General features: G+C 44.7%; 1 protein-coding gene across 3 annotated transcripts in view; it reads left to right on the top strand.

Moving 5' to 3' along the window:
- The window catches only part of DNAJB4 (DnaJ heat shock protein family (Hsp40) member B4), a 405,595-nt gene that overhangs the window by 70,522 nt on the left and 307,532 nt on the right, over positions 1-27,541 (top strand). Inside the window, exon 1 of one of the 3 annotated variants that reach the window (XM_078644988.1) lies at positions 7,484-8,673. The exons of the other annotated variants lie outside the window; for them this stretch is intronic. Coding sequence (XP_078501114.1) covers positions 8,463-8,673 — 211 coding nt within the window. The 5' untranslated portion in view covers positions 7,484-8,462. Of the gene's footprint in view, positions 1-7,483; positions 8,674-27,541 lie in introns of those variants that run through there. 3 annotated transcript variants of the gene reach the window in all.

Raw genomic sequence — 27,541 nt, 5'->3', positions numbered from 1 at the left:
GCACAATGAGTCAAAATGTGTTCCTTCAAAAACAAATTATACAATCCCTCATATGTGTCAACTTTGTTATCAACAATCCAGCCTTCCAGTGCCTTTACTGAAATGTTCACAAAGTCTACCCAAGACTTTGAACTCAATTTCTGCGTGCCTCTAAACTTCCCCTGTACTGTTCTGGAGTCAGACCAAATCTCTTGACTAAGCATGCCTTCATCTGCTGGTATGATTCTGCATCCTCTCCCTTCAGGGTCAGGAGCCTATCCATCCCAGCTACTGGAATCAACTCCCACAGGAGTGCACCCCAATACCTAGAGTGACCCCTACTCATTATAAGGGCCCTCTCAAAAGCTGCTAGCCACTTGTCAATGTCATCCCCCTCAGTGTACTTGGGTACTATGCCTTTGGGAAGTTTAGGTTCAAATCTACCACCCCTAGACATTTCAGCATCTTCTTCACTTTCGCTGCCACCATTCCTTTTCTCTTCCCTCTCCCATTTTCTCTTAGCCAATTCGAATTTCTCCTTCTCCAAGGCAATCAACTCTAATTGAGCCTGAAGCTGTCTCTCTGCAAGGGACATAAGTGGTACCTGAGTAAGGGACCCTTCCCCACTCCCACCAACACCTTGATTCACTTGGCTAACACTAGTCACAATGGGAAAGGTCTCATCCTCACCCCCCTCTCGGGTGAGGTTGGGGGGAACATCTTCCCACCCCCTTGGGTTCTCCTCCGCTGCCCCGCCCCAGGCCTTTAGGGACTCAAGCAACCCTGCCTTCCTCATCTTCTTTGCAGGACGCAGCCCCCTAAGCCCACACTGTTCTCTAAGATCCGCCATCTGAAACTGGGACAGTTTAGCCAGGTCCAGCTCCATGGTTCCCTAGTTTTGGGTCACAAAAACTTGGCACAATGGACTTAGAACAATTTGGAAAAATCAAAACAATGGATTAAAAACAGTTTAGTCCAAATTCGAAAAATCAAACTCAAAAGTTTTGTTCTAAGGCAATTTAGAGGATTTTTATAATCTTAAATTATTCACTGAAAGGTGTACTTTTTAAACACAAGTCCTCATCCCACCGCTGCCACCAAATGTTGGAAAGTGGGTTATGGGTAGGTGCAAATGTAGGTCTGCCACTGGCAATAAGGCCCCTAACACATGATAGGACTCAGCATAGGTCTTAGAAAATTATTCCTTGGCTCAACCCTTGGTAACGTGGCTGCAAGCAGACAGGCTTAACTTCAAAGACAGGTATGTAAAGCATTCAAAAACACCATTTCAGTAAATAATTAAGACACAACAAAAAATAAAAATCCAACATCAATTTATAAAAATAGGTAATATTTTTATCTTTTAAATGACACCAACAAGAAAATAATCTACAGTAGGGAACCTGATATATGAATGTTTAAAGATTAGTCACTTTCTAGTGCTTAGAAACCAACAGTGCCCCTTAAGTCAATTCATTTTCTCTGTCAGGGACACACCTTTATAAATTGTTCTGAAGAATTCCCACCACTGTAGTGGGCCGCCTTCTTCAGCAAGCGGGGTCCAGTTAGAACACCTTCCTGGCGTTCTGCTTGCGGGTCCCAAAGTATCCAACACCCAATCCAAGGTTCTGGAATCTCCAAGAGGGTCCTTGAAAGTATGAAACTTCAATTTATTTATTTATTTATTTAATTTATTTATTTAAAATATTTATAAAGCGCGACTGTCACCTGGCAGGTATCCTGGCGCTGATAGCTACTTCTGTGGTTTATTGACGGGGGGGGGGGCTGGAAGTCCAGTTATTTTTGTTATAGGGACAGGGGAAAGAGCCAAGTTTTGATACGTTTCCTGAATGGGAGGAGATGAGGGATCCACTTGAACAAAACCCTTACAAATCCACTGGTACTCCAGGCTTTGAATTCTTTGTGGAGCTGTCCAGGTGAGCTCTGTTAACCTGTAGCTTGCAGGGAGTTTCCACTCTTGAGTCTTTTGGCAGCAAGGTAATCCACAGGGCTGTAGTTTCAGGTGGTGCAGTCTTCATAGGTCATGCCTTAGAGTTCCTTGCACACAGCAAAATCTTCAGCAGGGCACTTCTTGCTTCATTCAGTTTCAAGCAGCAGATCTGGAGGGCTCTGCCCCTCTCAGATACTTATTCAAAATTCTCTGGGTCAAGCACCAGGTCACTGCTGACCAATGAGAGCAGGGCAACTCCTCATGGTTATGACCACATCCTGTGGAGTGTGGCATTAGTTTGTCCCAGAGTGCATCATTCTTCCAAATCCATAATGGCTGATTTTCCAGCAAGGAGGTAAGAGCTGGCTAAACACCCCCCCTAACATCTACACATACCTTTCTTAAGCCTAGCACTGACTCTGGGCCACGACTGTCTTAGTGGACTAAAACCCAGGCCTCCCTTTTGCCTTTGAAGAACGTAGTTTACGACGCCACCTCCTGGCCTGGCATTTCTATAGAACAGATCACTGCCCTTCCAGCAACCTGGCTAATCCACTTAACACTGACCAATCAGGGCAGACCACTGAAAGGCTGAATTTGGACTTACAAACAAGAAAGTCTCATAACTTATTGTATGTACACTTTAGGAGAGATTCAACAATATAATATTGTTGATTTACTACGACCATTCTGGAAAGTCTTTGAATGGTCCGGCTAGTCCTCTCCTATCAATATTTATTAATCAATCACTTCCTACCATGTTAACCTATGGGCCATGGGGTTTGCAATGGGGAAAATGACTTGCGCCACTTTTGTAGCACCAGGGCTTATTAAACCATATTTTATAAGTATTTCCCTAATTTCTACCAGACCCCCACCCCCTGTGCAACTAGGGGAGACTTCAGGGGTTCTGAATCTGCCGAAATATTGCAGATCACCCTTACCCAATTCTTCCAGCATCAAATTCGAATTTGAGCACCTCTTTAAGACAATGTGGGGAGTGAAATGTAACATTTCACTTTACCCAGGCTTCTAAAAACTCATTTTATAAGGGTGCTCCTTATAGATAACTGACCCCCCACCCCTGGGATACCTAGGGGTGACCCTGGGGATCCCTAATATGCAAAAACATGGTAGGTTTTTAATTTTTAAGGGCCCCTATCCCCAAAGTCGAGTTTGGGCACAATTTAATGTTTAAAAGCTGTCCTGGCCACCAGTGCAGCTTTTAAACTGACCTCAGGCTTCAGCACTGCACACATGCTGGTGCAGAGAATCTGCTGGCCTCTAAACTGCCATGCCCCAGGATACTGGAGACTTCTAGGTAGTTTCAATCCCCTGCCCTAATACATACTAGGGGCTTAGGTGGTAGGTCATGCCAACTACAGGGGTCCCCCACCATACTATAGTGTACCCTAGTGTATGTTGGGTGTCTTAACTGTGTTCTAATGTGTTCCTTTTAGCTTGGCACTGGCCCTGGGCCTGGTTAATCAGAGCCCAGGGTCAGTCGGAGTCAGTTACCACCAGTTCCAGTCATCAAAAAGTTGGGGGGTGCCCAGGGCACAGGATGACTTTGCAACACAGCCCGTCTGTGCCTGGACCGTGCCCATCGCCAGAACTCCTGGCCCCTGCACCCACCACGATCACCGCCGCCACTACGACACCAGCACTTTGCACGCTCTCAACTCCGGACGGAGCCACACCTGCTTCAAGGCCACCCCGAATTGTACACACGGCCCCTTCACCTGCCGGAACTGCAGCTACACCAGCCTCAGAGCCGACAAACCACCCGCCAAGAAAGACCCCCAACCACCTCCGATGCATACTACTGAACACCCGCTCCGCACGCAAGCATGCCGTCGAGCTCTTGGACCTGCTCGACACAACATCCCCGGATGTCGCCTTCCTGACAGAGATCTGATTTAATGACTCCTCCGCACCCGATATCGCCATAGCCATCCCAGACGGCTACAAGATCACCCGCAGAGACCGCACCAACAGAGTTGGAGGTGGAATCGCCATTGTACACAAAAACAGCATCAGGGTCTCGACTAGCACTGACGGCGCACTCAGCACCGCCGAACACATGCATTTCCAGATCCACACAGGCCATAACTCCACCCTCAGAGGCACCCTCGTCTACCGACCCCCCTGATCCCACCCCCAGTTCAGCGACTCCATTGCCAACTTGATGAGCACGCACGCCCTGACCTCCACCGACTACATCCTCCTCGGAGACCTGAACTTTCACCTTGAGAACAACAACGACAATAACTCCACAACCCTGATCGACAACCTCACCAACTTCGGACTGAAACAACTTGTCACAATGCCCACCCACTCTGCCGGCCACACGCTCTACCCCATCTTCTCCTAACGCCTGCACGTCTCTGTCAGCCACACCACCGAACTCCTCTGGACCGACCACCGCTGCAACCACTTCACCTACCAGAAACCCACCACACACCACCGCACCCAACAGATCCCCCGCCGCTGCTGGAGCAAAATCCCCAAAGACCAACTACACGCAAACCTCGCTCTCAGTCCACCCACGGAACCCTCCAACACCGACGACGCTGCCCACAGCCTCAGACGCTGGATCGTGGACTGCCCCAACACCCTCACCGTGCCAAAGAAACCCCCCCACAGAGAAAGCAGCAAGATGGCCAGCTGGTTCACCCCAGAACTCCTAGCCTCCAAGCAAGTTTGCCGGAAACTAGAGAAGAAATGGCACAGTAAACAAACTCCGGACGGCCACGCAGCACAAAGTACGCCATCCGCAACCACGACCTCATCAGGGTGGCCAAGAGGACCTCCTTCAAAGACCGCCTCAACAACAACGCACACAATAGCAAGGAGCTCTTCAACATCGGAAAGTAATTCTCCAACCCCAGATCCAACACCAACGACATCCCGCCATCGCAAGCCCTGTGAGACTCCCTTGCCACCTTCTTCCACCTCAAGATAGCAGACATCCACGACAGCTTCAACACCCAGACAGCCCCAAACAGACAGCATTACAACAGACCCTCCGCACACCATCGACCATGACCCCCTAATAGCCTGGGCCAGAGTGAGCATCGATGACACCATCAAGACCATGCGCACAATCCACTCCGGCTCTCCGTCAGACCCATTCCCGCACCACGTCTTCAAGAGAGCAAGTAGCCCCATCGCACCCCACCTGCGCAACGTCATAAATCTCTCCCTTGAGACCGCGACCTTCCCAGAGATCTGGAAACACGCCGTCATCAACGCCCTACTCAAAAAACCTAAGGCAGACCCAAGAGACCTCAAGAACTTCCGGTCCATCTCTCTGCTCCCCTTCCAGGCCAAGGTCATCGAGAAAACCGTCAACAGACCCGATACCTCGAAGAAAACAGAATCCTGGACCCTTCCCAGTCAGGGTTCCGCAGCAACCACAGCACTGAGACTGCCCTCATCGCCGCCACCGACGACATCAGGACCCTGCTGGACAACGTCGATATTACAGCACTCATCCTCCTAGACCTCTGCCGCTTTCGACACCGCCTGCCACAGCACACTACGCACACGCCTCCACGCCGTAGGGATCCGAGACAAGGTTCTGGATTGGACCACCTCCTTCCTCTCCGGCAGAACCCAGAGCGTCTGCCTCCCCCCATTCTGTTCCACAGCCTCCGAGATCATCTGCGGTGTACCCCTGGGACCTCCCTCAGCCCGACACTGTTCAACATTTACATGGCCCAGCTCGAACACGTAGCCCGACAGCCCAACCTCAACATAATCTCCTACGCCGATGACACTCAGCTGATCCTCTCCCTCACCAAGGACCCCATCACCGCCAAAGCCAACCTCCACGAAGGAAGGAAGGTTGACGCCGACTGGATGAAGACCAGCTGTCTGAAGCTGAACTTGGACAAGACGGAGGTCCTCATCCTCGGCTCTAACCCTTCAGCCTGGGACGACTCCTGGTGGCCGACGGCACTGGGGGCAGCCCCGACACCCACCGACCACACACGCAACCTGGGAATCATCCTCGACTCAAAGCTCTCAATGACCAGCAAGTCAATGCCGCCTGCTCCTCCTGCTTCAATACCCTCGGCATGCTCCGCAAGATCTACAGATGGATCCCGACAGATTCAAGAAAGACAGTCACCCAGGCCCTCGTCAGCAGCAGACTCGCCGTCTATGCGAGAGCCCCGACCAAGCTCATTAAACGACTACAACGCATCCAAAACGCCTCAGCAAGACTGCTCCTCAACGTACCACGTCACGGCCACATCACCCCTCACCTGAAAAACCTGCACTGGCTCCCCGCCAGCAAGAGGATACCCTTCAAGCTCCTCACCCATGCACACAAGGCACTCCACAAGACCGGCCCAGCCTACCTCAACAGACGGCTCTCCTTCTACATCCCCAACCCCCAGCTACGCTCCGCCGACCTCTCACTCACCACCGACTCGCGCATCCGAAGAACAACCACCGGCGGGAGATCCTTCTCCCACCTCGCCGCCAAGACATGGAACACCCTCCCACTGAGCCTACGACAGACCCAAGACTTGCTGACCTTCAGGAGGATACTCAAGACCTGGCTGTTCGATCAGTAGCGACGCCACCCCCAGCGCCTTGAGACCCTCGCGGGTATGTAGTGTGATTGATTGATTGATTGATTGGTTGATTGATACGGGTTCAAAGGAAAAATGTATTGGTGAAGGCATGAGTGGAGGGAACTTGGTTATGAGGACTGGCAGGAAGAGAAATGACAAAGGCTGGGGAAAATGAAGCTGAAGGAACTGAAGGGAGGAGAAGATGAGAGAAGAGGAAAGAGTAAGTAAAGGAAATAGTTGTACAAGAGGAAAAGAGAGACTAGATGACTGGATGAGAGTAAATTCGGGAGGCACCCGTAGAAACCAGAGGAGATGCAGGAAGTTGAAAAGGGGATATGAAGACTTGGAGAGGAGGAGATTGGCTGAATAAGAATGAGAATGGGTGGATATCAGGGGAGGTGAACTATGAAATGGTCTGATAAAGAAGTTGGGTCGGGGAAATAAATCTTGTTTTCCCACTTTTCTTCACGAATTAGCTCCCAAAGCTCATTAAACAAAGATTCGCACAATGTCACGATCTATAAACATGGGCCTCTTTTTTACTAATAAACAGGCCTATATTTGGTCGCAATCCGACCCTTCTGGCAGGGGTGAAATGCCTAGTTCGCTGGTGTCAGAGGCAAAACAGGGGAGTCCCGGGCGATGCTGGCAGGGCCATAAATTCTCGGGCCAGCAAACTCCTGCTCCTCGCGGACGGTGCGGGGCTAATAGGGCCACGAACTCGAGTTTCGAGGTCGCCCGGGGTAGAGCTGCGCAGGCAGACACGTCCCTCGGGTTGCCGCTGCAGCTGCTGGAGGTTTCTCGGTCTTTCCGTGGAGAGCTGCAGGTCCAGCGCGCCGCGCGGGCTGCGGAGGCGTCACTGTGAAGCTGGGGATGGGACGGACGGGAGGAGCTGATCTCTATATATGAGCATTAGAGGAGGGAGGGAATGAGGGTATAGCGGGATCTCTCTCATCTGAGGGCGAGCCGGAACTGATCAGAGAAGGTCGGCCGGCGATAGACTCAGAAGGAGCGGCCCGGGGGGCGCAGGAGTCACGCAGGGGGAGCCAGGGAACCCGCTGCAGTAGGCGCCGTCTGCAGGGGTCATTCGGGCAACAGCGGGAGCTCCTCGGGGGAAAGGGAGCGCCGGATGCTCTAGGAGCAGAGCAGACACCGACGTGCAGGCGCGGCCCTTGGGCAGCACGCAGGGTAGATTCTGCCAACAGAAGCTGCAGGAACTGCCGAGAGAGCGTGAGCGCAGGAGAGGCAGGGAGAGAAAAAGCCGCAATACTAGGGGACGGGAGGAGGTGGAGCGGAGAGAGCAGGGAGAGTGCAGGAAGGGCATAGTGCAGAAGTGGCCATTAGAGGGGGAGTGCGCTCAGCTCCGAATAAGAAGTGCGCAGAAAAGCCGGATTAGGTTAGAGGCATCAGGTTTGCCCTTAATTTCACTACACAGGAGCCGCCCGTAGATATTCTTCAGGTCCTCTCCATCAGGGTCAGCACGAATATATTTGTGCATGCAGTTCAGGATTTGTGCTGTCCTTAACTCCCCTGCGAGGACTGCACGCATATACTCTGCGGGAGTTTACTTTACCTACTCTGTACTTCACTTATATATTGTGCATGGACTGCACCTTTGCAGTCTGCGGGAACTGCTCACAACATTCTGCAAGAACATCTCGCAGAGATGCAGGATATCTAAATACAACGTTCCATTTATTTTTGACAGGCAAGGGAACGGAGACATAAGGGAATATGGTAATTTAGCCCAAGATCACACACTTAGATCAAATTCTACAATCTAGAATAGAACTCAGGTTTCCAGGTTCATACTCATTTATTTTATTCTCTAGGAACACTTTTCCCACTGAACTTTAGTAACCTCACAGGACCCTTAGCTGCCCCGTAGGGCCTTCTAGAAGTGTGCAGCACAGGAAGCTTCCTTGTCAGTGAGCACCGGTAAGGAGATGGGCACGGATTACTACAGCTTGCTGGGCATCGAACGCGGTGCCTCGGAGGAGGACATCAAAAAGGCCTACCGGAAGCAGGCGTTGCGCTGGCACCCGGACAAGAACAAGTCACCACAAGCCGAAGCAAAGTTCAAGGAGGTAGCCGAGGCCTACGAGGTGCTTAGCGATCCCAAGAAGAGGGACATCTATGACCAGTTTGGCGAGGAAGGTGAGTATTTACTGCCCTGTGGTAAAGGCAGGGACTACACACACACACACACACACACACACACACACACACACACACACACACGTTGCGCACACGCCCCTCCCTCAGTGGTAACACCAGGCACGCACATGTCGCAATAAAGTTTCAAAATTACCATGAGCGAGTTTTTTTTTTAACTTTGACCTAAGGAGAAGTTTATACAAGACTAATAATGATTGCCAGGTGTTATATTCCAATAAAGTCAACGTGGCCATTTGGCAATTGAGACTGACCAGGAGTGACACATTGCTCCAAGATGTGACTCATCACCAATGATTGAGTCTTGATTTTTCTCTATTCATTGTGTCACTCTATCATCGGGTTTGCTACCCACATCACAAACAGTGTAGTACCTAACACACATTTTTTTTTATTTCAATGTTTTTTTAAATTTGAATTATTATTCTAAATTTAGTTCCTGGCTTGTTTTGGCACTCTATATGACTACCTAGTGTTTAGGTCTCGCCTTCTCAGCGAGACATAAAGTAATCTGTATGTTGTGTGAAACTGTGTGATTTGTCATACCGCTTGTGATTCATTTAACTGTGGCATTACTGTTTTTATCTTGCTTTCTATTGGCTGTTGATCCGATACATAACTTCTGTGTAGTTCAGAGGCAGCATCGACCAACTACAGTAAACTTACACTGCAGGGAGGTATCTTTCAATGTAAGTATAAGAAATAGAGGGTAACCCTTCAACCAAAAGGGAACTGGGTAAGTCACAAGATTAAAACAAAAATGTTCCCTTGGTATTATTTCGTTTACGAGTTTTCACAGTCAATCAACTAGTCTAATCATATATACTTCATGGACCTTTTTCATCTAGTTAGATCTCATCCCTATCGTGTTCCAACATTCACTCACCCCACAGATATAAGTAGAACCACAAAGAGGCACTTTGTTCAGTAGAGATATTCAACCTCACAACTCCAAATGTACATTCTATGTTGGTTTATTAAAAAGATTTCTTTAAATAAACATCATATGTTCAATTTATCAAAGAAAGATTTTTTCTTTGCTTATCATTTCATAACAGCTCATACATTATAAATAGTTAGTTAACACATACTGAAATCCTATGCCTAGCAGTACATGATATCAGTCTTCAGCGGGCTTTGCTAGATCTAGATGTTGATTGCCCGAGAATAGGAACGCGCCAAATACCGCTGCTCTTATACGCGGATGACGCGGTGTTACTTGCCCGTACCCCGAGTGGCCTGCAAAGTCTGTTAGATGGATTTGTGAAATTCATGGACATCTTGGGACTAGCAGTGAACTTGAACAAGTCCTTTGTGATGTTGGCAGATCCTAAACCCTGTAAGAGGTTTGTGTATGAAATTGGGAGCCACCAACTGGAAACGACCCCCTTATTCACCTATTTGGGGTTGCTTTTGGATGGGGCACTTAATTTTAAACCCTTAGTGGAGGAACGATGCACAAAACTAATCTCAACAAATGGAGCAATACTGAATTATGGACGAAGGCTGGGCCGGTGGTCCCCAGAACAGGTCATGAACCTGTATGGTTCGATCTGCTGGTCCAAAGCCACGTATGGCTCAGAAGTCTGGGGTTATGTCAACACAGAGCAATTGCAGCTGGTGGAAAATACATTTTTGCGCAGGATCTTGAAGGTCCCCCAGAGTTCCCCAGCTGTAATTGCACACATGGAATTAGGGAGACCCTTTCTAGAGGACGAACTCAAGTTAAGACCGATTATGGCCTGGCTAAAAATCTGGGTTAACCCAGAGGCAGATCTAACTAGGCAAATCCTGACAGATTGCCTGTCCAGGGATAAGGGACTACAAATACCTTGGCTTAATTACGTCAAGGTAACCCTGGAGGGCATTGACCAGAGGGATCTGTTTACTAATCCTAGCTCTATTGTACCCTCGGATGAACAGAAAATCAAATCGTTGTTGATGGACCAATTCTCGACATGTAGAACAAATCGGGAGATGTTAAAACACACTGTAGTTGATTATAGTTCCATCAAGAATATAGAGGGTATGGAGCCATATCTTTATGTGATGTATAATGCCCAGGATAGGTTTTTAATGACTCGTTTGAGGCTTAATCTTTTACCCCATATACTGGCAGACCCACCAGGTTTTAGACGGACGATTGAGCAGAAGGGTGCCTGCGGCTGCGACAATTTGTCTCCGCAGGACACCCTTCATTTTGTACTTTTGTGTCCTTTTTTTAAAGTTCCTAGACGTAGATTCCTGGTAGAGCTTCTAAAAAAAGAGAAGTTCTGTCACCCTAAAATGGCCTTATTGTTTTTACAAAGAGCACAGGACCCATGGTCACTTTGCTGTATCATGAATTTCATTAGAACTGCTGTAAAGCTAAGAAACTCAAGAGGGGAGGGCCCTTGAAGGGACCTTTGTAGTGTATACTGTTCACATGACTGCTTTTTTAAATCTGCAATAGTTTTATTCATTGTAATGTAATTCTTTTTTAAAACTTGTATATATATGCACTTTTATGATGTTTTTTTAACTATCGAATAAAGAATTACTGAACTGAACTGAACAGTCTTCAGCATGACATTAGAAACATAAACATAAAAAACAATAATCATAAAACCATAGAGGTTTGTTGTCGACGCGTTTCGTTGGTTTCTGCTTTGCGCACCATCTTCCTAAGGACAGTTAAAAACCAACATAATAATCTTTATTTAAAAACTCTTACAGGTTCCTGTTGTACCATCTGCGGGGTCTGGAATAAGCTTCACCAATTTATAATTTTGGCAACCTGAATAGCGGAGTCGAGTTTGCACTCTTAAACTACCCCTGTTATGCTTCTTTCCACTTCTGTTTTCTTATATGTCTGGTCGTCATAAAGGATCAGAACCATAAATCAAATTCGTTTCCCTTTACTCTTTCTTAATGGCGTATGCCCGCATCAGATTGGCGCATCTACCTTTCATCTAGGTCTGGTTCATCAGTTTGCTGGGATTTAATCAATTGTCCCTTGGTTGCCCGGGGCACACGTTGCAGTCACGAAAGAAGTGAAGTGGTGAACCAAGGGACAATTGATTAATGGCTCTGATCCTATATGACGACCAGACATATAAGAAAACAGAAGTGTAAAGAAGCATAACAGGGGTGGTTTAAGACAGCAACCTCGACTTCGCTATTCAGGTTGCCAAAATCATAACTTGGTGAAGCATATTCCAACCCCGCAGATGGTACAACGGGGAACCTGTAAGAGTTTTTAAATAAAGATTATTGTGTTGGTTTTTAACTGTCCTGAGGAAGGTGGTGCACAAAGCAGAACCCACCGAAATGCGTCAACAACAAACCTCTGTGGTTTTATGATTATTGTTTTTTATGTTTATGTTTCTAATGTCATGTTGAAGTCTGATATCATGTACTGCTAGGCATAGGATTTCAGTATGTGTTAACTAACTATTGATAATGTATGAGCTGTTATGAAACGATAAGCAAAGAAAAAAATCTTTCTTTGATAAATTGAACATATGATTTTTTTTAAAGAAATATTTTTAAAACCAACATATAATATACATTTGGAGTTGTGAGGTTAAATATCTCTACTGAACAAAGTGCCTCTTTGTGGTTCTACTTATATCTGTGTTGTGAGTGAATGTTGGGGCACGATAGGGATGAGATCTAACTAGATGAAAAAGGTCCATGAAGTATATATGATTAGACTAGTTGATTGACTGTGAAAACTCGTAAACGAAATAATACCAAGTGAACATTTTTGTTTTAATCTTTCAATGTAAGCACTATGTTGTTTTTTGTCTCTCGCATAGGCAGCGTATGCTCTAGACATCTGGTGCCTGGTGTGCGCTGAGCGCCTGCAGCTCCCACGACGGGCGAGCCGCAGCCCCACGGCCCTCCCTTACTGCCCTGTCCGCTCGCCATGCTTTCCCTCTCCCGCTGTCCGTGCTCTCCCGCCCCTCTCTCTCCGAGCTGAAGACATTTTATGCTTTTTCCAAGTATCAGGGCTGCAGTCCAAGCTCCTCCTCAAATCCTGCATCTGAGGAGAGTGGAAACCCCTCAAGGCTTGTGTTGAGGACGTTAAAAAAGACACCCACTGTGATACATAGGTGTTAGGTGGGCCCATGTATCCGTGACGCAGCAGCACCGCTGTCAGTCGGTGGACACTGGCCATCGGCTCCAAGCTCTGGCTACAGCCAGGGCTAGCGTGAGCGGCAGTTCTATGGTGGAAAAGTCTTAGAATGATTTGCGATTAAGAGCGTTTCAAGGCGCTATTTGCAGCAGTACTTAAAACATGCACATAAACCTTTCTCCTCAACATGCAGCTCACAGGTTCCAGTCGGGTTAACATGCTTGCTGTAGACGGTTTGTGAGTAACCTGCAGGACAGGTTCAATCCAGGCTTTAAAAGCTCAGAAGGTTATCACGCTTGTTGCAGAGTTTGGGGGTTTAATCTCCAGGGTGCACATTTCACACCCTTGAAGATGCTCATTGCCAGCAGGTATTTTTGTGATAACGGATTCCACATCCGATTATTTACCCGGACGGTGTAAAATGCTGGCTGCAGAGGGAGCTGGCCACATGGCTGCATTTAGACAGGGCTGACACAGCATTTACAGAGGTGACAAAATAAAAACCATTGCTTTGTACTTGGAAGAAGCTTCATTCAGAAAACCTGAAGGGGATCTGGAAGGTATATACCCCGCATGACGGGGCATGTCTGTTGATATTGAGCAATCAAGTGGCTAGTCAGTGCCCTGCTCTGTTCCAAACATCAGATGGTAAAATGGCACAGTGACAGCCGCCAATCCTCCCCCCTCTGTGTGGGGCTCCTCTCTGTTGGCCTTAGACGACTCTACCGCTGTAGCCCCCACTCCCACTTGAAATTGAGAGTTTAGTAGTCATTATTGACCAATAGAAGTGTGTTCCTTTCATCGACACAGGAAGAATTAAAACCCCGCAGACCCTGCTCAAAGCCCACAAATCTTTGTAAAACGACGCGTTAATTAACTAACGTATTTTATTGGGATTGAACAAGTCACTTGAACTGTCCCCTCTGATCCTTTCAGAAGTTTTATAGTCCAGCTCAGCGATGTAACTGAGACGGAGCCATTTTATCTGCAGATCTGCAGCAGGCGCTCATCCCTCCGAGCTGCCCGGCAATGCTTAGTATCTCCATACCAGTTGTTTGAGCAGATGGATGTTGTGAGGGACAGAGGTTGTGTGTTGTGCTGCAAGCGTTGCCTCTTTACATCCTCATTCACCCTTTAAGCAGTTACACTAAAGCTGCTACAAGAAATAATAAATGTATTCATTAAACAAGCATTTGCAATGCAATAGGTCTCGCATTTGTAAGAGTTTAAGTCATAGGCAATGTAAATGACAATTCCTTGTATTTATCTGTTTTGAAAACCAACACATACATAAAAGGCATTGTCACTTATGATGCCAGTAGCTCAAACTCTCGCAAACACGAGACCTAGGGGACACATGCATCAATGGAAATTGCATTCGCAAATGGTGCGAATCGCAAAATTCGGCCGTTTGCGAATGCAATTCCATTTTTTGGGATGCATTAAGATTTTTGTAATTTTCGCAATTTAAGAAATCGCAAAATTGCGATTTCTCAAATTGCGATTGCATTTAAGGAATCTCAAATTGAGATTCCTTAAATGCAATGCATCAGATTTTAAAAATTTGCGAATTCGCAAATAAGGGGAGCAAATTACCATGAAGTTGACCTTCATGGTAATTTGCGAAAACTTTGAAAAATGCACTAAAGTGCATTTTTCAAAGTTCCATTTTACACACACACATGCCCTTGGTGCATGTGAGTGTGAAAAATGTACTTCTAAGCATATTTCAGGGGTGCAACAGGGTGTCCTTTGGACACCCCTGCACCCTTGAAATTGCATTCTTAATTTGCGAATTTCTAATGGTGAATTGCAAATTAAGAATGTCTTTCCATTCATTCCTATGGGCCTTTAGGCCCATAGGAATGGATGGGGAGGTATTCCTTAATTGCGATTCTCAATTAGAGAATCGCAATTAAGGAATTTTAAGAAATCGCTAATTTTTTAGCGATTTCTTGATGCATTGCAGTTTGCAATTCCTTAATTGCGATTCCTTATTTTTCGCAATTAAGGAATCGCAAAATGCAATATTGATGCATGTGCCCCCTATTGCATTGCAAATGTGCGTTCTATACATTTGCGGGTCTGCCCTGTTTGCCTCACCACCCGATTACCTTTTTTTGTAGTGATGGCATTGTTAGCTACCAGTGCACTGTAGCTCCCTGTAGGTGGCAGGCGATGCCAGGGAATGCGTTACCATCCTTAACATCTTTGCAGATCATAGCCTTTTCTCAGTCTTTCACGACAATTTGCTAAATCAACTCTTTCTGCAGTATAAATCTAATTATAGGGTGTCAGTCTTTTAAGTCTTTTAGCAGAACCACCAGACAATGTCTGCCAGTGGCACATAGTTAGACCATTCCAAAATAGTAATGTTAATTTACATTTACATATGTGCTTGTTCCACTTTCAAAGAAAAATAAATTTTTAGGTGAATATCTCTTTTCATTTAAGACAACACAAAAATCTTTTCTGGGACTTTTTTTATTTATAAAAATAATAATAAAATATATGGACATGACTCTTGAGTGGCGTTACGTAAATTGACTCCCCCTGCAGAATATACCAAGGAGCCCCTAAAACGCTCCTATCTGACAGGTCTTTGCCTGAATAGTCCCTACTGTGCCACAGGGGCTGCCGGAACCTGCGCCCACCCCTGCCTATGGCCTTTAGAATTGCCAAAAATAGAAGATTTAAAAATGAAAAGGCCCATTCAATTTAAAAGGGTTCAAACCTTTACGTAGGAAAGAGTTTGGAACATGACTTAAAAAGAATAGCATTTTTTGGTGAAGACCTAAGCGCTGTAATTTCAGCGTGTAGTAGGTGGCCTGTGTGTTTGCCGGGAGATCTGTGGGTTTGTTGCATGCAGCTTCGTTTGAATGTTGCTGTGAAACAAAAGCAACGAGTGCATTCTTCCACTAACAAGTCTGACAGACCAAACTGTGCTGGGAATTTGCTCATGGCCTGCGCAGGCACAGGAAGAGCCAACAGAGGCCATTCGAAATGTTCCTGGCTGGCTGCCTGGGGAGGAAAGAATTTATATGATGTCATGAAATACCAAGATCACTTTTTTTAGACTGATTGTAAATCACACAGGCAAAATACACTTAACCTACATCAAGATCAAAGTAATATTTTTGTTATTATGATTATCTTTGGAGCATTGTTTGTTTGCTCAAAACTGCTCGAAGAGGTACTCAATTTCAACTATGTCGCAGATCAGTTTAAAAGTTCCCTCTGCTTCAAGCAGAGAAATTAGCATTGGGTGCATCTGACATTTTTTAAAAACATGCAGACGCTTATTATTGACTGTGCAGCAGAGCGTGAGGTGACCACTCCATATCAAAGGCAAGGAATGGTACCCCAAAATTAAGAGAATTAAGACAAAATTGAAACAGCTAAACTGGATGCTCCAGTTCACCATTGTTTTTCTTTTATAAAAATACAAAAATCCGTTTTTTTTGACGCCGTATCAAAATTTTAGAATTTATGTTAAAGCACCCGTGCTTTACGTTAGCTGAAACTAGGCCCAAGCTAACTATGAACAAAACTCCAACTAACTGCGAACGTACCCCTTAGCAACTGTAAATTGAAGCCAAGCCAACATTAATCTAGACCACTGGTACTCGCAAATATTTTCCAGGGTGCCAAAAACCTTAGCCTGTCCTGTGATCAAGGGTCACATTGACTGGCGATGGGGGTGGGGGCAAATGACGTGGGAATAGGGGAAGTAAAGCATGCTCATATAAAGGCTAAATTGCACATTATGAGACCAGAAATCCTGGGATCAATCCCGACTTCCCCACTTGACCAAACTATGTTATCCTAGGCAATTGTTTTATTTCACGTTACCTTCTTTTACTTCATTATCACGTATAAGAGGAACTCAAAATATATGACTTCATGATGTGCACTGCATGAAAATTCCTCTTGCATTTTATAATTTTATCCATTTATAATCGAAACCCTGGCCACTCAGATGGTAAACATAACAACTGACTTGCCTCTTAATTCACTTTTTGCATTGTTGCCAGGGTGGAGGGGAAGCATGAATGTTGCTAAATTCTTATTTGTAAACTATCACTTTAAAAATCTATATTTCTCAATGCACTGATATAATGTAATGTACTAACACGAAACTCTTCTGCATGTTAATTTTGAAGATTCTATCAAATATTTACACGTTTGTTGCATCACGTCTTTAATAATGCAGGTGTTCCTAAATGTAAGTGGTGCACAACACCTTAGTTACTTACTTTTAACTTAATCTGTGAATAAATGATTGCCCCTTTATTTAATATATTTCTCAATGTTAGTGCTGTGTCGAGAAACAGCAGCCCAGTGCTGCTGCTGACGAGGCGGTCACATGGAAAGGAGGGGGACGCATAGGGCCCCTGGGCCGTACTTGTAATATCACTTTTCTAGACCCTAACCAAATCTAAATTATACCCTGCACAACAGTAACAATAGTCGGCTAGATTCGATCCCTGAAGGACTCTACTCTAGACTTGTGGTTGGCAATTATGGTTAGCCAATGTTAGAAAAAGCAGTTGCTATGCTTGTCTTCCTCTTTTGACACCCCTTTCACAGCACTTGCTATGCCTGTTCTCAGAGATCTTGAAGACTAAACCAAGAACAGAAAACAAAGAGACCTTACTTTTCCTAATCAGCTGTTGACGGGCTGCGGTTTAATTGTGTAATGCCATTTTAGGCAAAGGATGCGTGATCTCACTTCCACTACCACTGGCATTATTTGAAGTTTATTTATATGTCTAGACTCTGGCCAAATGAGATCAGGTCATATTCACCGATAGACTAAAAAGCACTGACTCTAAACATAACATTATCAACACCAAACTGAACCCTAGCTGTGAGAAGTGCCAATGCTGCTCGGGGTCTGGGCTACAAGCAACCCAATGCACAGCCTCAAGGATCATCGGGAAGCGAATGCACTTGCAAATGTGCACGGTGTCCAAGGGCTCTGGTTCCACAGTACCCATGAGGGCTGCAGGTCTCAGCTTTGCTGGGGACTCAGGTCGGCCTCTGGGAAGTTCTGGAAATCCACCTCCAGTGTTGCAAATACTTCGGAGTCCGGCGGGAGCTTCGGAGATGCAAACCGGTCAGATGCGTCTTTGGTGCCTGCCATGCAGGGGAGTAACTCCTGTACTCCAAGGGAGATTCTTCAGTCATCCGGCATCGTGAAGATCATCGAAGTTCCAGGATTCACTATCAGAGTTTCGATCAGGTGTAATCTAAAGTCCTGTTGCCAGGGGTTTCTATCTTATACCCAAGGAAGGGGTGGGACAAACTCTGGAGACCCACCTATGGGAGAGTTAGGAAAGAGGGGTGGCTACACCCATTTCCTTTGTCCAGTTTCGCGCCAGAGCAGGGGTTGGTAGCCCCTGCAACCGGTTTGAACTGGGCTATCCACAGGGACACCAAATGTGCCCCCAGTGCAGACTTCAAAGCACTCTTGGAGTGCACCCACCCAGCCCCAATAATCTAAAGCCTGTCTGGGAGGTGGTTACACCTCCCTGTGACAGGAAACCTATGGTCCAGGCCTCCCCTGCTGGAGTTTTGTCTAGCAGCAGGAGGCCAGACTTGTGTCTGCGGCTGTGTCATCCATTTTGTGATGCCAGGGTTCTGTTAAGCTGGTACCGGGTGTACTGTTGTGGTCATGTTTCTCCCCCTAGAAGGGTGTAAACATACCCCCACCGCCAGGACTGGCGGGGGGGGGGGGGGGTTATGATTTCAAAGTGTTTGACACCAAACACAACATGTTTCATCGGAGCAATTCCAAAGTTAGCATTTACCGCGAGGTTATAATGCACTTAAGAGTATATGGTCTGGCTGCATCACAGAACAACCCCGGAGAATAGATTCCAAAGGCTGCAAGAGGGGCCCAGCTCATGCATGGGCACCCTCTCACACAAAACCCAGCACCTTGCCTTCAGGATTGATAAGGCCTGCCCTAGGGGTGACTGATAGGTTTATATGTGTAGTCATATAAGGTAGATCTAGGGAACCTATATCTAAGTAAGGGGTGCATACACCACTTTACACAGGCTGCTGTAGCAGACCGGTGGTGTCATTTTGGAAGGCTGCCCAGGGGTGGCATAATCCATGCTTCAGCCTCTGGTAGGCCTCTGGGGCACCTATGCCCTTGGTACCTAGTGTACCATATACTAGGGACTCATAAGGGTACCCCAGTAACGAAACTGAAGTGTACCTAAAGTACATGGAATCATATTAGAGAGGAAGCAGCTAGGCTGGGGTCTTGGATAGCAGGGCCCCAGCCAGACTAAAGTCCAAAAACAGTGAAACATCAGCAAATGTGGGGGTAAATATAAGAAGCAGATCCTACTCTCCTACACTAGCCACCTCTAATCTACACATTACCCAACAGTAAATGCAAGCCTAATGAAATGTACAGTAAAGCGAAACTAACTGTAGCCAAGAGGTTATGAAAATCACACACCATATCTTACCCAAAGATGAAAAACCCCAACCAACTCTAAACTAGATGATAATCATCTCAAAGTATGCTGTAACTAATTATACAGCTATGAGCATTGGGTGGGAACATGAGAATGTTTTTCACATCCATCTCCTGCCATTTAGAAGGTCCTTTAGCCTTGGATATGGGTGTCCACAGCCAATGGCTTGGGAAGATGCACAAGAGTCATGTATTCAGCCCTCTGCCCTACAATTGTCAGTCAGTAGCAAGGGTTCAATTATCAGAAAGAATATGCCATAGTATTTTTTTCAGGGTTCACTTATGTTTCAGCCTTTCCTCTTCCTCCTTACCGTGTTCCACACTCTTCTTGTACTGAAAATAGTCTTAGTGCCATGTGTTCCTACCAAGCACTACACTTCCTAGCCATTTCTTCTTTTTTTTTTGCACTTGCTCAGAATATTTCTCTCCCATCCAGATAATGTGCTCTTTATGCCATGAACCGATTGCCATGTTTTGAAACGCACACTTTCTTCAAATTGTCACTAATCCTCATTTGTATGCCAGCTTCATAAAACCACCATGGAAAAACTGGTTGTTAGGCCAGATGTAACTTCATGGGCCATTTTGAGTATAGTGGGTGGCTGCCCTCCTGGCTGAAGATGAGCAATGGCCAAACTTTGATTGCGATGAAAGACCTTACAACAAAACCAAAATGACAACCTGCCAGCAGATCATGGCATCTGGTCTTCATTATTTTATGTTTTGCAGAAACGAACTCTCCCATCCTGGGGGTTCATTATACAAATACATTCTCTGGCTCTGATGGACAGGGAGTGTTCTCTGTCTGCATAGAGGACACTGTTTATTTACCCTGTCTGATTCCACAATGCCTTATATGGCCAACCTGGGCAGGGAAAACCTGCATTGTAAGGTTCGCAGTAAATAGGTCTAACCTCCCAATGCATGGAAGAAGGCAGTCATCTCTGCTTCTGACGTGCAATTACTGTGCAACCGATGACTGTTTTTTCAACAATCACTTTAATAACTGAAAAGTTGGTCAAATAGATCACCTAACTGATGCTTAGAAATCACAGTTTACAGTTCTCAGTTGCAAGTTCAGTCTTTTATTAACCCAAGGCCTAATTGAGTTAGTTAATAATAGGTCCTACATTTTAAGAGCTTAGAGATAATTCACATTTTGCTATGTCCTATATTGCCATTATTTGTCATCTTAAAAGTAAAATTAGCTTCTTAACTAAGTGAAATAAAAACAATGAATTCATTTTTGTAAACATTCATTACCTTTAAAAATATGTTTTAGAAACCTGCTTGTGCTGAATTCTGCTAAAGATACGAAATGTTGGATTTAAGAACCATTGAATTAGAGAAAATTGTAATGGTGAAATGATGATATAGAGAGTGCAGGGAGCCCTGGGTCCAGGTTCACAGTTCTGTGCGGCTCATCCACTTCAAAAATTTAAAAAAACTTGGAAGAAACTACTTCAGCGGTCTCTTATGTGCTCACAGAGGGAATGTAACCAGGTTACAGTAACCCTAATAAAAATGTGTAGTATCCGTCACTTAATTGAATCATTGTAGACTGACTGCATGAGGACATCTAGCAAACAAATAATCGAGTTTAGATTTAGGTTGAGTGATGGAGAAAACGGAAATTAGGTAAGACTAATAGAGACACAGAAGATTGAAAATTTACAGAGGGGAAGTGAGAAGAATGTGTGCATATGTTCTGTAATATTATGCTGAGTAGTATACAAATCGAATGCATTTTAGTTTGCATACTTGATTCATTATCAGTTTGTATCATTATTGGCTGCTGAGGTACTCATATGAAACTTACTAATTCTCTGGAATTTGCAAAAAACAAAAATCAAATTTTAGAGATATCCACAGACACTCCATAGTATACACGTTTTAGTCAAACCTTATAAATGTAAGTGACATGGTAATCAAAACTATTTTGTTGCGTCAAATAATATTAAAATTGAGTTAACTTGTTGTTAAAAGAGATCCCCAAGTAGTCATAAACCGTAATATTTTCAAGTACCTTGCCAGCAATTCTTGGTGTATTTATCAGCAGTGCAGATCATCCCAGAGGCATTACTTTTGTCTTTTGGTTAATAGGGAGGTCTTTTAGGCTGCAGTAGCTGTAGCTATTTCTTTGTGTTGCCCAACTGCAGTACATCTATGTCCCCTTGAGTAAAAATTCTTTGGACTCGTGCAAGAAGAGGAAGAGCAATAGTGGGCGGGGACACATCCCCGATGCACCCCCCAAACAGATGTCAAATTAGGGAGTGCACTCTCCTCTTGTTCCGTAGCAAACCAAGCACACACGTCTTTAGGCAACATTTTTATGGCTTGCAAGAGATGTTTTTCAACTCCTTGTTTTGTTGAACATTTACCATAACTTTGTTCTATTTACCAAGTCGAACGCCAATTTAGGGTCAGCAAAGAATAAATAGAGCGGGTGCTTGAGCAGCTTAGTATATTTGACACATACAATAAATACTTTTATGGCTTGGTCAATGGTACCAATGTCCTTGCACACCCCCCATGACCATCTATGAGGATACTATTCTTGTCCAGCCAAGCCTGCAGTCTGTTCAGAAGGACACGCCTGAATATTTTTCCTGTACGGTCCAAAAGTAATATTGATCTGTAGTTACATGGTAGTCACTTGTTTCCTTTTTTTGGAATGGGATTGTGATGGCTGATCACCAGGAGTGTCGGATATTGTTTGACCTCAGGACAGCTTTAAATATCTTAGTCAGGGCCACAGACCAAGCCTTTTAGTCGAAGCGAAAAATGTCAACTGGCACACAGTCTGGGCCGGGTGTTTTATTGGCCTTCTGGTCCAGGATAGGTCTTTCTGCTTCTGGGGGCAGAATGTTTAACTGCTTCGTTGGGTGGGGTGAGGGGGGGGGTGTTACAATCAACCAGGACTGGTATATGCTCGCCACTATAATATATGGTCTTGTAATGATCTAACCACGTCTGTGCTGGAATATGGTTGTTCTGGGTTGGGTTCTTGGACCTTCTCAAAATATTCTGTAGACTTCCCTCCAAATGGATTTTCAATCCTTATATTTTGCTGCCTTGATCAGGTCTTTCCACACTTCTTGCTGGAAGTTCAGTATCTTGCCCTTGAGTAGCGCTTTGTATTCTTTCCTTATGTCTTTAACAAAAAGAGAGGGGCTCGATGTAACCCAAGGGAAAATGGAGCTCCAGTGTACTGTTAAGTAAAAAGATTTTTTTTTCCCTATGGCCTTAAAGGATTCTTCTTCTGCTTAGGAGTCATGCCAATCATCGTACGTCGATTTTAGCTTATTCTTGGTTGCTCTGCACTCTTTATTGTATCAACTTTTATCAGGTTTCTTGCTTTTACTCCTGGGTACCCATGGTGCAGACCAGTGGTGTGCAAGTTCCTTGAGAGTTTGTTAGTATTGTCTCATGCTCGTTGCTATCCATGGTGCAGGCTGAAAAATGGGTTGTCTGCTGTTGTTTGGGGTGATTCAAGCAGCGAAGTGTTTAACCCTTTTCCGCTCAGTCAGAACTGCACACTTAAAGCATGGAGGGATGTGGATACTCTCAAGTCTTTAGATTACTTCCATGTCCAAAACCTAATCCCAGCATTCATTTGGAAAGCGAATTTATACAATCAGGCTAGATCTTCTACTATTCCAAAATGTGTGCGCTGCAGGGTTGTCTAATATTATTTAATCTTTTAGTAAGGGTAGCTGTGATTCGGTAAGATAATCGCAAAATAATTTCCCTTTCTTGTGTCTGCTGTGGGGAGGAAGACAACGACTCAATTCTGGTGACGGAATACCCCAACTTTTCTCCACCATGCTTTTTGTGTTCTCCCATAGATGTATAGGGGGTTAGATGTTGAAGTCACAACAGACTAGGAGGTAATGCTTGCCGTTACTGGAGACCTTGTTCTTTATGCTGTGAACAATTGTTTTTAAGGCTGCAAGTTGATCCTTGAACCTATTGCATTTGCATAGATTTAAGTACATATTTAGGACGTCCTGCATAATGCTCCATTTCCTCTACTCTCTGGCCAATCTGACTTGCAGCATGTACAGTGGGATGCAATGCGGAAATTCTAGTTGCTGTACAGTCTAGTTTCATTGAAATCCAAGTAGGTAGGGCCCCCACTGCTCTCCCTCTGCTTAGGTTGCTGCCCTCTATGGCAAACACCAAAATGGGGCACTTACAGGCCGTAAGAATATTTGCTGTCCACATCTCCTGGAAACAACATATCTCCTTTGTGATCACAAATTCTATCCAATTGATATCCTTAAAATACAATGAAAAAAACTTATTTTATTGAGTTTAAGCACACAATTCGCCCAAGTCTGGTACAGGGCCCACAGAAAAGTTAAACAGAATCTCTATGATTCACACTGCGTTGCCACAGAGTGAGCCTCACAGGCTTGCCCCCAATTGGGGCCAAACAAAAAGCATTAAATATCAGGCATTACCCCTTGGAATCAATCGAAGGTGACCCCCGGGAGATGTGCATTCCGCTCTAAAGAAACAAACACAAAAACCTCTCCCTATCTATTAATCACTCAATAGCTCGTAGATCCTAGATATAGAGACGGTATCATTGTCCCACAGTTCAGTTATTTATAAAGGTATTTTTATTATTCTTGTTGTATCAAAAGATATGATTTTATTAAAATATACGTAAATACATTATGTAAAGAAGACAATCATTCTAATATGAGCACAGAGAGACCCCAACATGTGAATAGTACACAAGAATTTGGTAAAAATGGAATACAGAGAAACACCACTCATCACACAACCTCCTGTCATACCATACACGACTCAACAGAACAAAACACAAAATAGGAATAACACAATAACTTGCAAAAGACAAAAAATGATTACATGACATTATAAAAAGACAATAATCATATACAGAACACACAAAGAAATTGTGAGACTGAGAACAGCGCCGACACGCCTTTCCGAGTGGAACCTTGTCCACAAGTTCCTTCGTCAGGGCGCAACTAATACAGTAGTATTGTACGATCAAATTTCCATCATGGGATCAAAAAACAATATAGCATAGGACGGTGGTGAAGGGTCTTTGTAACATATCGTGAATTGGAACCAATCTGTGGGATCAATGAAAACAAAACAAAATATGATGGATGAAACTCTATGTATACATAATAAGGGGCACAAAAGAGAGGAAGGGGAATAAAATAATAAGATAAAGAGAATCAATCAGGCTAAGTGCAAAATAGACGTAGAATCCATATAATCAATCCAATCAGTGAGCAAGAAAACATTATGTGAATAAATGTGGATACATGAAAAAACCACTCCAGTTAAGAGATAGCGAGAGAATGGAAGGAGTACAAATAGAACCTACTCTGTAGTTTAAATGCCCACAACCTCAAATTCAAAAGGTCATAAATCAGAAGATCAATACTGAAGATGGTGGGCTTTACAATCTACATGGAAGAATGTAAAACAGATGCTAAGAAAAAATGGCAAAGAATAGCCACAAACAAAGAAAACACTGCCGCCACTCTTTGCCATCGGCGGCTGCCATTTTAAAATGTCTCCCGCGGTCTAATCTTTATCGACTGACACGCGGGTAACGCCGAAGCCTTATATTCATTACCCCGCCGGATACACACCAAGATGCGGTCCGGCAGGAAGAGGTTTAGGTGCCCAGACGCGGCGTTCCCGACATTGAAGTAAGTGCATTTGTCTCCACAGGTCTCGTTCTGAAGGTCATGAGCCAGCCTTACCTTCATTATTACAAGAGCTCGTTTTTACCTCAATTATTTTGCCTCCATTTCCGGAAGGTGCTAACATCTCCCTCCTTCTCCTCTCATATTTGGCAGGATTATTTCATAGGGAGACACCGCCCCCCCCCCGAGTCCATGAAGCGCAACCTTGCAAAAAAGAAAGTAATGATCTAAGTTACGCCGACAACACCATTTTTACCTGTTTATGTTGTGTGAATGTCATTTGTGTGTCACCACTTGAGTTGTGTTTTTAATATGTATATATATATATATATATATATATATACTCACGCAGCACGTCGGGCAGGCATGTTTTATACTTTCTAGGTACAATCACGCTCATCCTGGATGCCTGCACGCACCAATATGGAGCAAGCCACCCATATGGAGCACACCAGCATGGAAGCATATGTGTACCCCCACTCGATTGAGAGGGGGGTTTTGCTCTTTAACAAGCTCTCTTTTTTACCATTACAGATATACTTCGTGACATAGGGATCGTATGTATAAATCACGCATGCCTTATTAGTAGCAGCGTTTTCTTTTAATATTTTTTCACTATCTTTGTTTCCCTATTTAGGTGTATTAGGAGTGGCAAACAAAGGGCTGGTCCCTATGTGGTCCTGATGAAGAGCTAGGGGTAGGCTCGAAACATGTTGATCATACACTGAACTCCTGCGCATCACAGTTAGATTTCCCAGTGTAACACCCCGTTTTAGATATACCAACCTAGGAGCAAGAATAAAGTATTTAAGCCCACTAGCAAGGTATTTTTAAATCACTTTCTACCCACTCCACCACACACTGCACCACACACAGTCTTCCACTAAAAGTGCTCCTACATAACTTCGCAAGTCACAGCACGCCCCTGTTCGTAGAGAACTGGGATGACCCCAATGATGAAGCATCTCACCGTGGGGAAACCGTGGTGAGTGAGGGGACTCAAGTAAGAAATTTTTCTTTCTTTCAGGTTCTTCCTGATCATACTGATTAGGAGCCATTCCCTTTCACTAGGTCTCAAAATCCGTGACCTCGGGTTTTCTTTGTTTGTATACTTAAGGAGGGCGACTTAGTCATTTACCCTCTACCTCCCCCTACCTTGTGTAAAGAATAGCCACAACTTTTCTCTGGGCATACAGTTAAAAACTGCTGACAAAAGTATACTGTAGGAGAATGCGTAAAAACCCAATATGAAGATAAGTTTAAAAAGGACCCTCGATACATACGGATAAGGGTCCTAAAACAAACCTATAATGGGGCCCTAAGTTTGAGATATGAATAGCTATATGAGGCCATATGAATAACAAGTTGAGGTAAAAATACCCCCTTAGGATCTTAGTTGTTGAAGGCCTCATTGAGGTTTCATTATACACTAAACCAATGGCGAGGAACACTCTTCTGAACAACAACACAAAAAACTACCGGTCTAACAAACTAGAGAAAATGGAGTCGCTGAAACTCCTAGATGTCTAGGCCAAAGGAGAAAAAGAAGAAAGACATCTTACAACAAGTGAAAAAGAATCCCATCAGCCCACATATGTGGCTACTCTTCGTCATCTGGGATTGATGGTAGGTTGCCACATTCATGCAACCCACCAGGAGTAGTATCAAAACTCAGCTTGTTTTGTACCCCAGTGATCGGTAGAGCCACTCGCTAGTCTTGATAAGTGGTGCTGAAAATTTGCAGTGCAAGAAGTGAAAATCATACAGTGAAATTGATCAAATTGGCTGCTAGGATAATTTCTGAAACTTTAATAAACATTATGCCAGTGTCAAGCTAAAAAACAGTGCGCAGACAGTTTGAAAGGATAACTCAGTTGCGATGGAAAAACAGGTCTACATGTTTCAGCCGCTAGGCTTTCGTCAGGACCAATACAGAAAATGCTACTGCAAAAATTATGAAAATCGAAAAGAAAAATCAAATGAAATGGTTGGTGCGATACAGCCTACCAGTATCCTGTAGCTCCCATCAGGTAAGTCAATCGTACAGGAACTTTTGAATTCATTCCTAGCTTTATGTGGGAGTACTCCTCACCTCTCCTGGTGACTGCTCAAGGGATGAGGCTGTTAAAGATCAATTCAAAATGGTCAGGCGCTTTCAGTAGATGTTTCCTAAGTTAAATTTGCCCGGCGTAAAACGCCTCTAATACCATACGAAGTTATTCAATAAAGAGGCAGGCGCTGGAGACAGGAAGACAGGAAACAAGTTTATTCCGTCGGAGTAGAACACATCAGATCAGACAACAAGGTATCGTCTCGAGGTGCTCTCCCAACCTCTCTGAGACCTGGTCTTTTATCCCCTGGGTTAAGACATGTATTACAACAAGGGCATTGTGAAGTATGAGAACGACATCCCCGGCACCCCCCCAGTTCCGGCCCATTCCAACACATGACAACAGTAGAAGCCCTTTCCCCTCATATGATTGGGAGGGGTTATCACGCAGCTGAGTGTTCTGCTGATTCCTTTGGAATGTGTGC

This window comes from Lissotriton helveticus, chromosome 1_1 (assembly GCF_964261635.1).
Source record: "Lissotriton helveticus chromosome 1_1, aLisHel1.1, whole genome shotgun sequence".
NCBI classification, from domain to species: domain Eukaryota; kingdom Metazoa; phylum Chordata; class Amphibia; order Caudata; family Salamandridae; genus Lissotriton; species Lissotriton helveticus.
This window is presented reverse-complemented; position numbering and strand designations above follow the sequence as displayed.